The following is a 13,671-nucleotide window of genomic DNA, read 5'->3' as shown; positions in this document are numbered from 1 at the left end:
TGCAGTGGTTCCCAACCACCGGGCTGCGAGGAAACAATACGATTTGGCGATAGGAAACGATATGAGTCAGCTGCACCTTTCCTCATGCCCTGTCACGGCCACTGTCGAACGCACGCGAGGTCATCAGTCGCATAAACGCAGTGACACGCTCGCGCCGGGATCGCTGGTTGGCCTCGGGTAACCGGCCGCCTCCCGCCGGGGTCGCTGGTTGGCCTCGGGTAACCGGCCGCCTCGCGCCGGGGTCGCTGTTGGCCTCGGGTAACCGGCCGCCTCGCGCCGGGGTCGCTGGTTGGCCTCGGGTAACCGGCCGCCTCGCGCCGGGGTCGCTGGTTGGACTCGGGTAACCGGCCGCCTCGCGCCGGGGTCGCTGGTTGGCCTCGGGTAACCGGCCGCCTCGCGCCGGGGTCGCTGGTTGGCCTCGGGTAACCGGCCGCCTCGCGCCGGGGTCGCTGGTTGGACTCGGGTAACCGGCCGCCTCGCGCCGGGGTCGCTGGTTGGCCTCGGGTAACCGGCCGCCTCGCGCCGGGGTCGCTGGTTGGACTCGGGTAACCGGCCGCCTCGCGCCGGGTCGCTGGTTGGACTCGGGTAACCGGCCGCCTCGCGCCGGGGTCGCTGGTTGGCCTCGGGTAACCGGCCGCCTCGCGCCGGGGTCGCTGGTTGGCCTCGGGTAACCGGCCGCCTCGCGCCGGGATCGCTGGTTGGACTCGGGTAACCGGCCGCCTCGCGCCGGGATCGCTGGTTGGACTCGGGTAACCGGCCGCCTCGCGCCGGGATCGCTGGTTGGACTCGGGTAACCGGCCGCCTCGCGCCGGGATCGCTGGTTGGACTCGGGTAACCGGCCGCCTCGCGCCGGGGTCGCTGGTTGGTCTCGGGTAACCGGCGGGAATTGCCGTTGCTACTGGCCTGGAGTGCGGACAGATGGGCGCCGCCTCGGAACCTGTTTAGCGCACCGAATATTCACGGGGAATCCGGTGCTAAAATATTCGCAGACGATCTAATTCAGGCTCAGGGTTCCGTAAGTAGCACAGCAGCTACCTCGCTGCGATCTACTGAAATTCATCCTTCCAGCCAAACTTTTGTCGGCCGATAGATCCTATGAGGGAGGCGGGCGAGCGAGCGCCCTGTCGCACTCCTCGCTCGGTCGGTCGCTCTCTCCGGACTGCGAACGCCGCGATCCCGGTACGGGGACCTCCGGCCCTGACCTTGTCCTTTCACCCCACCCGCGACCAGCCGCACCTGGCCAAGGCGGCGGGCGGGCGGGCGGATGGGAAGCTGGAGTTCGGGCCCGGAGGCTGTCTAATGAGGCAATGAAGCCCTCAAAACTGCTTCGGCACCTTGAGTCCAAGCACCCTGCGGTTAAATACAAACCCGCTGAGTTTTTTGAGCGGAAATAAAACGTGAGCAAGTGGGACAGAAGCGAGTGCTGAAGAGCCACGAAATCTAAATTGCGGAATAAACTGGACATAAGGAACCCCCTTCGAGTATCGCTGTCTCCCATCAGCCCACGATGGGACCGTCTTGTTGCAGGGAAACAAGCCCAGGTCTCCCATTGATTCAGCAATATTGGTGTGGCATGTGAGGAAAAAATGCGCTCTGTATTTAATTTCCAAACGTTCCTTAAAATGTTATGATGCTATTGACTTATCACTATACTCATGCAAGGAAAATATGAGCAGTGTGTTTAATATTAAATTCGTTAGATAAACCCTTTTAGAAACGAAATTGAGTGTGTTAGCCACTTATGAGTGACTTATAGTTGACTTATCACCTATATTCCGGTCATGATTAACATCCCCCAAGTCCACAAGAATATTGTCCATATTAAACCGGTTTGCGGTGACCCCTGTGTATAAAAAAAAATGATCTGCACGTTCCTGTTAAACTTTCCCCCTCACCTTAATGCTGTGCCCTCTAGTGTGTAGGCCTCCGTTAGTCTTGATAGACCATGGATTTGTACCTTGGAAAGTTTCCAGGGCGCAAGGGTTTTTTTCTATGGAATACTGGCAGTTGCCCAAGCTGCAAGTCTCCCCTCTCTCCCACACCACCAATGTTGTCCAAGAGAAGGGCATTAGGACCCATACAGCTTGGCACCAGTGTTGTCGCAGTTAAGTGCCTTGCTGGAGGACACGCACGCAGCCTCAGCCAAGGCTCGAACTAGCAACCTTCAGATAACTAGACGAATGCCTTAACCACTTGGCCACGCGCCAACACAGTATTCAGTGTTAGTATTCAACATTTCTGTACTGGGGTGAAAGATTCTGACAATCTCAGCCCCCTCCCCCTCCCCTCCCCATAATTTTATACGTCAACTCCCTCCTTCACCATCCAATACTCCAATGAAAACAGTTAAAGTTTGTCCATCTTCCTATTATAGCCAATAGCTTGTAATCCAGGCAGCACCCTGTGAACCTCCTCTGCACCCTTCCTGTAACTGGGCAACCAGAACTGCATGTTTGTGTTGAAGGTGATCACGCAATACTGTAAGGTAGAGAGCTGCAAGGCTTTGATCCAACAGATACAAATGAAAGGGAATATGCATGCATGCCAGGATGCCATGTGACTTGCTGAGGAATCTGCAGGTAGAGTAGACCATTGACCTTGGATGGTGGAGACCACCAGTACGTTGCTGCAGTTCCTTTAGTCAATGTTACAGCCAAGGCGCAATCCTGGATGTATTCATGCTGATATCCCTGTTTATTTGTATGAGGGAATAGTGTCCATGCACATGGGAGACAGGCAGAGAGATGACTGGACATTTCTACACTCGTGTTTGATTTTGGTTCTACAGTGATAAGAAAATACCAAAATCTGAACTGCACAGAGAGTCGAAGCTATTCATCAATGTATAAAGTGTTCCTTTAATAAATATTACACAGCTCTACCATTTTGTACGTGGTCATTGCAGAAGCAAAAATATCAGGTGCAGCACTGCGACATAAGCATTGATCTATTATAGCTAGTTTTGCTTATTCATGTTGAAAATAATGTTACACTCATCTCATCATACAGTACACACAGAAAAGATCTGAGTGTGTAATCCATTATCTATTTTTAAACTGGGTTCATTCTTCTAACAAAACTTCATTTACAAATGAATATTGATGCAAATCCTCAGGATATAAAGGGAGATTTCCTCGTGATCTGCCTGTCTGTATGGAATATGCTTTTGGATATGCCATGGAGAGTATTCTGACGGGCTGCATCACTGTCTGGTATGGGGGGGGGTAGGCCTGCTGCACAGGAACGGGAGGGGCTGCGAAGAGTTGTGGATTTAGTCAGCTCCGTCTTGAGTACTGGCCCACAACGTACCCAGGACATCTTCAACGAGGTATCAAGGGTAGGTTTTTTATGCAGAGTGGTGAGTGCATAGAAAGGGCTGCCGGCATCAGTGGTGGAGGTGGATACGATAGGGTCTTTTAAGAGACTCCTGGACAGGTATATGGAGCTCAGGAAAATAGAGAACTATGGGTAGCCCTACGTAATTTCTACGGTATGGACATGTTTGGCACAGCTTTGTGGGCCAAAGGGCCTGCATTGTGCTGTAGGTTTTCTATGTTTCTATGAGTGGTGTCTCAGAAAAGCAGCGTCCATTATTAAGGACCTCCAGCACCCAGGGCTTGTCCTTTTCTCACTGTTACCATCAGGTAGGAGGTACAGAAGCCTGAAGGCACACACTCAGCAATTCAGGAACAGCTTCTTCCCCTCTGCCATTTGATTCCTAAATCGACATTGAACCCGTGAACACTACCTCACTTTTTTAAATATTCAGTATTTCTGTTTTTTGCACAATTTTTAACCATTCAATATATGTATACTGTAATTGTACTTTATTATTATTTTATTCTTTTTCTTCTATTATTATTTTTTGGGTTTTTTCTTCTATATTATGTACTGTACTGCATTGAACTGCTGCTGCTAGGTTAACAAATTTCACGTCACATGCCGGTGATAATAAACCTGAGTCTGATTCTGAAATTGCAAATTCCAGTTGTTGGGATGGGGCTTTCCCAACTTGTGTTGGTGGGATGAGATTTTGCTACCTTCCCAATGCTCCTGGCATGCATAGAGCTGTTAATGTAGATTTCCACTATCACATTCATGTCTTCACAAGATTTACTTTAGTTTACAACCTCTGCAGTGTTAGCAATTGATAAAGAAAAAATTAAGAATTACATCCAAGTTTATTAAGAATAAATAAGTGTAATAAGAAGTGTAATCAACATGTAACGTACTTGCTACAAATTGTCTTTATGACAGTTTTCCTCCTTTTCCAACTGACTCAATGGATTGGATTATTTGCTCTCACAGACTCTCTCCTTTGTGCATTATCCACACATAGAGAACTGACAGACAGAAAGGTATGGTACATCAGGACAAACACTCACACTTTTCTGCTTACAGTTTCATCTGTCACACGTGTCCATCCTCTTCACTTCCTACATTTACAAAATTTATGCTTTCTGAAAACCTTGATGCGATGCTTCAAACCAACAAATTGAGATCATGAATTTGCATTGAGTTCTTCCCTACTCCAGGGAACACTTCCGTCCAGTGTGAAACACTACAGTTCACTACTCGCCTTAGCAACATTACCGAGACACTGATATAGCCACACTTACACACAGATACAAGCACTCAGATACAATATGTAGATATTGTGTGGGATATGGAATAGAACTGGAACAGTATAGAATTAATGCCAATGGGTGCTTATTGAATCCCAAGGCAGGAGACAAACTCTGGATTGCTTGCCTAGTGACAATCTGTGGCTAAGTTACTGGACCAGTAATCCAGGAGCCTTGGAATGTGTCTATCTGGCAAGGGTGTGACAACATATGTACAGTCAGTTATCATTTGCAGCAGAAGGGGCATCAATTTTTTCTTTTATTTTCGACAAGACATCATTGATTCTTCGGTAATCATTCTGAAGTCTCGAACATCCACCTCTGACTGCTGTGAGGACCCAGGTCTCATTTGCTTCAAGACACACTAAAGGGCTGCCTGTCTGGACCTGCAACAAACCACAAACACAAGGTGATTAAATCCACTGGACTATACTCGGCCTTTGGACTGAGGGAATGATGAGAGTCCCACACTAACCAACTTTTACACTACTGTGCACTCATTTCTAGTTGTGTTCTTGCACTAATGTCTTGTTTTCCAATCTTTTTCTTCTCTCTTGTATACTTTGTGGACAGTTTAAGAACAATTGTATGCCCCGTGCGCTTCTTAATCTGCGTGACTGTGACGCTGTTGGTAGAAACATGTTTTTCATTGTACTTTTACCCCACCATACTTGTGCACACAACAATAAACTCAAATTATCAGAGAGATGACATCCAAACTCCAATAGTAATGGAAAACAAATAACACTGCAGATGCTGAAATCTGAAGTAAAAGCTAACTAAAATGCTGGCAGAACACTGTCTTAACCAAACCAGCTTTGGGCTTGCACTCCTGTATCAGCTCTGTGAAAAACTACAGTTCACTACTCTCATTAGCAACATTACCCAGACACTGATGTAGCCACACTTACACACAGATACAATATGTAGATATTGTGTGGGATGTGGAATAGAACTTCCTCTCCATTTCGGACCTGAACTATTAACTGGTTTCGATTCCCACAGATGTTGTTTGACCGGCTGAATTCTTCCAGCATTTCAGTTTTTGAGTAAAATAGATTACAAGGAGGAAGGACTCGGAAGATAAGAAGTCCTATGGATTGGATATTCAGTCCCAAAAGAGACTGAATATAAGTATGATATGCTGTGTTTGGTTATTACCTTATGAGAAAATAGAAATAAATAGGAGTAAGGTTTACATGGCATAGTTGATCTGATCTATCCAGGCTTGAGACATTTCCATGCCCAGACCCTTGATTACTCCAAAGTCAAATAAGTCTTCTAAGTATTTAATGACTCAGCAGCATAATTCTCTAGGGTAGAGAATTCAAAGATTCATGAGCACTCAGAAAAGAAGGTCCTCATCATTTCAATCTTAAGCATCCAGTCCCTTATCTTGATCTTCCCCAATGTGGAAACATTCTCCTAGCTTTATCCAGACAAGTCTCCTTGGTTTATTATATGTTTCACTGTGATCACTTCCTTTCTTCCAAACCCCAGAGGCTAGGCCTATTCTACTTATAGGACAGCCCCCTTGATCCAGGACTCCAACCACAAGAACTGTACACCAAGCTCCGGGTGTGGCTTCACCAACGTCCTGCACATCTGCAGGAAATCTTTCCGAAATTTGTGTACTCCAATCTCTTAACAACAAAGTTCAACATTCTACTTGCCTTCTAATTTTTTGCAATAACTTGCACCATTGAGGGTAAGAATGAGATGATTTGGCAGATGTCTGAAAACTAGTGCAGGGGGTAGGTCTTCAGATCTCTGGAACACTGGGATCTCTTCTGGGGGAGGTAGAATGTGTAAAAAAGAGACAGGTTACATCTGAACCCAAGAGGGGTCAATATCCTTGCGGACAAATTTGCTAGAGCTATTAGGGAGGGTTTAAACTAAATTGGCAGGGGGATGGCAAACCAGTTTTAGGACTGATCATGGGGCAGTTGATATACAGTGTGCATGAAGATTGTCAGGAGGTACAGGCAGATGATCAAGCAAAATTGCAGTCAATGGGATGAGTTGCAGTGCAAGTGGAGGACAAAATCAAAAAGAGTGATGAATACAGGACTGAGGGTTCTATATTTGAATCCACGCAGTATATGAAATAAGTTAGATGATCAGTTAGCTATTGGTAGGTATGACATTGTGGGCATTACTGAGTCATGGCTTAAAAAAGATCATAATTGGGAGCTTAACATCCAAGGATATACATTATATTGAAAGGACAAGTAGGCAGGCAGAGGGGTGGCTCTATTGGTAAATAAATTAAACCAAGTTCTTAGAAAGAGGTGACATAGGATTAGAAGATGTAGAATCCTTGTGGGTAGAGTTAAGAAACTGCAAGGGTAAAAAGACCATGATGGGAATTATATACAGACTTTTGAACAGCAGCCAGGATGTGTGCTTCAAATTACGATGGGAGATAGAAGACGCATGTCAAAAGGGTAATGTTATGATAGTCATGGAGGATTTCAATAAGCAGGTAGACTGGGAACATCAGGTTGGTGCTGGATTCCAAGAGAGAGTTGTATAATGCCTATGAGTTGGGTTTTTAGAGCAGATTGTATTTGAACCTACTAGGGAAAAGGCAATTCTGGATTGGGTGTTGTATAATGAACAGGATTTGATTAGGGAGCTTATGGTAAAGGAACACTTAGGAGGCAGTGATCATAATATCATAGACTTCACCCTGAAAGTTGAGAGGGAGAACCTAAAGTCAGATATATCAGTAATACAGTGGAGTAAAGGGAATTACAAAGGCATGTGAGAGGAGCTAGCCAAAGTTGATTAGAAGGGCACACTAGCAGGAATACCGCAGTTTCTGGGAGAAATTCAGAAGGCACAGGATAGATACATCCCAAAGAAAAACAGGATGACTAACCATGGCTGACAGGAAAAGTTAAAAAGGGCAAAAGAGAAAGCATATAATAGAGCAAAAAATTAATGGGAAGCCTTTAAAAAGCAACAGAAAGCAACTAGAAAACCATGAGGGAAAAGATGAAATATGCTAGACAATAATACCAAGGAGGATACTAGAAGTTTTTTTTTCAGATATAAAGAGTAAAAGAGAGGCGACAGTGTATACTGGACTGCTGGAAAGCACCTTTAGAGAGGTTGTAATGGGAGACAAGAAAATGGTGGATGAACTAAATAAGAATTTGCATCCATCTTCACTGTGGAAGACACTAGCAGTATGCCGGAAGTTCAAGTGTGTCAGTGGGCAAAAGTGAGTGCAATTGCTATTACTAGGGAGAAAGTGCTTGGAGAACTGAAAGTTCTGAAGGTGGATAAGTCACCTGGACTACGGGTTCTGAAAAAGCAGGTTGGGGAGATTATGGATGCATTAGTAATTATTTTTCACAAATCACTAGATTCTGGCACGGTTCCGAAGGACTGTAAAACTGCAAATGTCATCCACTCTTCGAGAAGGGAGGGAGGAGAAGAAAGGAAATTATGGGCCAGTTAGCTTGATCTCAGGATTGGGAAGATGTTGGAGTCAGTTGTTATGGATGAGGTCTCAGGGTACTGCAGGCACATGATAAAATAGGTCAAAGTCAGCATCATTACCTGAAGGAAAATTTTTACCTGGCAAATCGGTCGGAATTCTTTGAGGAAATAGCCAGCAGGATAGACATTGACAAATAGCAGGAGAGTCAATGAATGTTGTGTACCTGGATTTTCGGAAGCTCTTTGACAAGGTGCCGCAAAAATGGCTGATTGGCAGGAGGCAAAGAGTGGGAATAAAAGGAGCCTTTTCTGGTTTGCTGCTAATGATTCATGGTGTTCCACAGAGATCAGTGTTGGAACTGCTTCTTTTTACATTATATGTCAAGGATTTGAATGATGGCTTTGTGGGCAAGTTTGTGGATGATACGAAGCAAGGTAGAAGGTCAGGTAGTGTTGAGGAAGCGGCGAGGCTGCAGAAGGACTTAGACAGATTATGAGAATGGGCAAAGTGACAGGTTGAATACAGTGATGGGAAGTGTATGGTCATGCACTTTGGTAGAAGGAACAAAAGCGTAGACTATTTTCACGGACAAAAAATTCAAACAATCTGAGTTGCAAAGGGATGGGAGTCCTCATGCAGGATTCCCTAAAGGTTAATTTGCAGGTTGAGTTGTTGGTGAGGAAGGCAAATGCAATGTTAACATTTATTTTGAGAGAACTAGAATATAAAAGCAATGGTGTAATACTGAGGCTTTATAAGGCACTGGTGAGGCCTCACTTGGAGAATGGTGAACAGTTTTGGGCCCTTTAAGAAAGGATGTGCTGTTGTTGGAGAGGGTTCAGAGGAGGTTCACAAGAATGATTCAGGGAGTGAAAGGGTTAATGTATGAGGAATGCTCAGGGCCTGTACTTGCTGGAATGAGGACAGATCTCATTGAAACCAATCAAACGTTAAAAGGCATAGATGGAGTGGACGTGAAGAGGATGTTTCGTATAGTGGGGGAGTCTAGGACCAGAGGGCATAGCCTCAGAATAGAGGAATGCCCATTTAGAATGGAAATAAGTAATTTATTTAGGCAGAAGGTGGTGAATCTGTGGAATTTGTTGCCATAGGCAGCTGTGAAGATCAGGTCAGTGGGTGTATTTAAAGAGGAGGTTGATAGGTTCTTGATTCATCAGGGAGTGAACAGTTAAGGGGAAAAGAAAGGAGATGGGGTTGAGAGGGAAAATGGGTCTGCCATGATGAAATGGTGGAGCAAACTTGATGGGCCAAATGGCCTTTTTCTGCTCCTATCTCTTATGGTCTTATGGTTTAAGTCTGCATTAACTGTCTGTATTCCTGATAGGACAATGCCTGCATCTCTCTGTGGACTCTATTGTTCCATTGTACCATACTATGTCAATAATAGTCCATTTTTCAATTCTTATCAAAGTACATAACCTCAGTATGCTGCAATGTTTCTCCCCTCACCTTGTGCCACCCTCTTGCAGGTTATTTGTATGATTATACATAATCCCACCCCACTATTTAGAGTTTGCCAATTTGAAAATTACCCACAACCTTGCTCGTCTTTATCACTGCATAAAATATGTGTCACTGAGGTACGTACATACTGACACACCAGATGCACAAGGCACTCAGGCGAAGTCTGCCCATCCACCCAACTCTCTACAAGGACTACCTCTGGAATTCTCCATGTATAGTATCGCTACTCAAAGCTCAGTCACATGACACACTTCAGTAGGTGGCAGTAATGAAGTATCAATATTGTTGACAACCAGGTTCATCAATAGCAGACACAATTGAGGCATTTAGATAGATACATGAGCACACAGGCAGTGCAGGATCTGGACCAGGTACTGGCTGATAAGTTTAGTGTAATTTTGTTTCATGGTGGATGCGGGCAATGTAGCTGTTCTGTTCTTTGTTTAATAGCCCAAGATATTATCTTCAATAATTTGAGTCCTCATCTTGTAGTAGTAACCAGCATACTGAATAGCTAATACCTTATACAGCATGGAAACGAGCCCCTCTGCCCCATTTGTCCATGCTGACCAAGATTTATTTAGAGATACTGCGTGGAGTGGGCCCTTCTGGCCTTTTGAGGGGCACTGGTCTACAACCACAAATCATGGGTCACTTTACAATGACCAATTAATCGACCTGGTATATCTTTGGACTGTGAGAGGAATCTGGAAGTCCTGTAGAAACACCATGCACTCCACAGCAAGAACTTACAAACTCCTTACTGAAGACACTGGGATTGATCTCTGACTCCAGAGCCCTGAGATGTAATAGCATTGCGCTAAATTGTCCTCTACCACAGCGGCCTAGCTAAGATTCCTCTAAGAATATCTCATTTGTCTGCCTTTGGTCCATAAACCCCCATACCATTCTTATCCATGAACCTGTCCCAAATACTTTCTAAATGTTGTAATTGTACTCACTATACCTCCTCCTCTCGTTCCATATACCCACCACCCTCTATGCCCCTTAGGTCCCCTTTAAATCTTGCCCCACTTCTATCTGTCAGAATCTGGTTTCTCATTAGGAATCCTTATGGTCCAGAATTTAGCTCAGACAGGACAGGAGCCAGGACACAGCCACTGCATGTTGATTGGATGTGCCTTGAAATTCATTGTTAGCATCTGCAGACTGAATGCACAGGCACGTTCCCTCTACTAAACTCAAATGCAGCAGTGTATAGACATACCTGACAGTTTCTGAGATGTTGAAAAACTTCATGTATTACAATCCGCTGTTTATCAGAAGCAATCACATACCATTCACCTGTCGGAAGAAACAGGAGGTCGATGATTGGGATTCAAGTACCTAACTGACCCCAGAAACAAACAGTTTACAAGCTAATTGGATTAGGTTTAGATTGAAAAGATACAGATGTAAATCACTGACTATAACATCATTTCTGCAAACATTTTAGACTATACTTTCTTCATTTCTGTTATTGTGACACATTTTAATTACTTTCTCATTATAAATTTCTATCTTGGATTGTTTCTCTGACGAGTTGGGAGCTGCGGGGGGGATTTGATAAAAGTTTATAAAACTATGAGGGGCACAGATAGGATAGATTAGTCTTTTTGTTCAGTAGAGTCAAATATTGGAGGGTATGGCTTTAATGTGAGCGTAAGGAAATTTAAGGAAGATGTGCATTTATTTTTAACGTAGAGTGTAAAAGATGCCTGGAACGCATTGCCAGGGTGGTAGAAGCAGATAAGAAAGAGGCATTTAAGAGGCTTTTAGACATTGACATGAACGTGCAGGGAATGGAATGATTTAGATTATATGCAAGCAAAACGGTTTAGTTTAACTTGCATCTTAGATGGCACAGGCAGTGTGGGCTGAGGGGTCTCTTCCTGAGTTTTACTGTTCTATGTTCTGTATCCAATCTACAGCTGAAAGCCTCGTATGTACTTTAAGTATCTGGCTGCACTGATGCCCACTTGCCCGAGTGGTATCCCTGCTCTTGGCTTTTAGGGATTCAGTCTGTGCTGTACTGAAGTTCCTGTCTTTTCACTTCCCAGAAGTGTATCGAGAGCAGGATGTAGAGAGGGGATTGAATATTTGGTGGTCCAATTAACCTTGGTCCAATTATCCTGTGTTTGAACCCCAATTCATTTGCCAACTATGCTCAGTATTTGCAATAGGACACTGAGGAGTTTTAAGTTGAAGCGTAACTGCAGATACTGGAAACCTGAAATAAGTGCTGAAAACACTTGGCAGGTCAGGCAGTATCTGTGGAGAGAGGAGCAGGGTTAATGTTTCAGGACAATGGACCCTCATAAGGTAACCCTACTCTCTTCTCCACAGATGCTGCCTCACTGGTTGAGTATTTCCAGCACTTCCTTATGACGGTTCTAAAGGAGGCCACTCAACCTGTCAAGTCCCACTGAGCACCAGAGGTCCGGGTCAAACTTGATTGCCTAAAGCCGTGTGGCTGCAGGGCTAAATGTCACAACACTCTGACAAGTTGCTTCTATTTTGAATATAATCCTTCCGTTCTGCACTGTTCCACAAGACAATTTGTATTTGTATGCTAAATGGCAGCTTGTCTTACCTTGACGTGTGGTGTCCTGCAGGCCCGTGACTTTGCAGCTGGTTTGAGCTGTTTCTGTCTGATTCATAGGGCTGGGCAGAGAAATTGGCTGAAAGCCAGTGAATGCCACTGGGGTGTCCAGAAGCAGGAGAGCAATACCTTCACCTCTACTGTCCAGAGTGTAGCGTGATGCAATCCTGTACTTTGTCAGATTGGAAGAGCCAGCACAAATATACTGAAAGGAACTGGAACAGACATCATAAGCAAAGCTACAGGTCATTTTAACCTTAAGGAAATGCAGGAAAAATATTGATGTACTTTCAAAACTGGAAAATGGTTACAATATAATTCACAGTCAGTGAGGAGATGATTGGTTAAATTTCCTGTCACTCAAGCTCAGTGACCCCCCCCCACATAAATAACTGAGATTAACTGTATAACATTTGAATAACTTCAGTAGAGCTTTCCTCCATTCACTGAATTTTCCTGGAGGAAATACCCCATGTCTATTGAGTAAAGTTATTGTAGTTTCAGGTATTAGCTCTCTTTTCTGAGTAAACAGTCTCTGGTGTTAAATGGGACGTTGATCTGAGTGCTGACGTAATTTCCCTGCATTGTTATCGGACAACTCATCAAGACTCTTTCCAAACCCATGATGTCTACCAGCAAGGACAAAGTCACCAAAAGCTTGGGAACACTGCCACTTGGAAGCTGCCCTCCAAGCCTGTAATGTGAAGGGTTAATTTGCTTGCCAGTCAAAAGCCCCTTCACTGTGCCAGTTGTTGATTGAGTCTTTTGAGGGATGCAGCATCTCCTTCCCATTGGTCACCTCGCTCGCCATGACACCAGTGTCAGTTTCCAGGCACCTCAAGGGTTTAAGAACAGCATGTGCAGGAGACTCGTAGGCTTTCCTTTGTCTCCAGGGGCTCATCTTCACACTGAGGTCTCAACCAGTGCTGAAGAACCATTGGGAAAGTTTGCTGCAGATACAGGAGGGCCACATGCACACGTAGGTAGGTATCTGTTGAATGTTTAGTTTTGTAGTTGTGTAACTTGGGGAGACTTAATGAAGTGCCTGTTGAGTTTGAAGTGCTAGTGAGTGGTTAGTGTTGTAGTTTCTGTAATGTAGGGTGACAGATGTTTGGTTGAAATGTTTTACTGTTTGCCTGTAAATAAATGGTTAATGTGTTGATTTGTAATCAGTGCCTTCTGTCTCACTTACCAAACCTGTGGACCTGCTTCCTTCTAACAAAGGCACATGCCTTCATAACTTGGAAATACATCACCATTCCTTTACCATCACTAGGACTAAATCCTGGAACTGTAATGAGAGTCCTTGACAAGGATGCTGTGGACCCAAATGTTGGAGTATCTGAGGCTAGGATCAAGACACGGAATCAAACTGGTTCGAGAACTGAGCACAAAACAAAACACTAGACGATATCTCAGGTTGGGCTTATGATTGACCATTGAGGCTCGGTTCAGGTACTCTTTAAATTCTTGGTGCACAAAACGTGACTGCCAATTAGCAGGACAGT

At 44.7% G+C, this 13,671-nt stretch overlaps 2 protein-coding genes across 2 annotated transcripts in view; one reads left to right on the top strand and one right to left on the bottom strand.

The window, feature by feature from the left end:
- The window catches only part of LOC140731853 (cytochrome P450 2D20-like), a 91,763-nt gene that overhangs the window by 55,957 nt on the left and 22,135 nt on the right, over positions 1 to 13,671 (top strand). The window lies entirely within an intron of this gene.
- The window catches only part of LOC140731852 (uncharacterized), an 89,107-nt gene continuing 78,031 nt past the window's right edge, over positions 2,596 to 13,671 (bottom strand). Inside the window, exons 11-13 of the mRNA XM_073053768.1 lie at positions 12,155 to 12,378; positions 10,790 to 10,866; positions 2,596 to 5,011 (exon numbers count right to left, since the gene is read on the bottom strand). Of these exons, the coding sequence (XP_072909869.1) occupies positions 4,844 to 5,011; positions 10,790 to 10,866; positions 12,155 to 12,378 (469 nt within the window). The 3' untranslated portion in view covers positions 2,596 to 4,843. The remainder of the gene's footprint in view (positions 5,012 to 10,789; positions 10,867 to 12,154; positions 12,379 to 13,671) is intronic.

Source organism: Hemitrygon akajei, chromosome 8 (assembly GCF_048418815.1).
Source record: "Hemitrygon akajei chromosome 8, sHemAka1.3, whole genome shotgun sequence".
NCBI lineage: Eukaryota > Metazoa > Chordata > Chondrichthyes > Myliobatiformes > Dasyatidae > Hemitrygon > Hemitrygon akajei.
The sequence above is the reverse complement of the archived record's forward strand: the minus strand, read 5'-3'. Positions and strand labels throughout refer to the sequence as shown.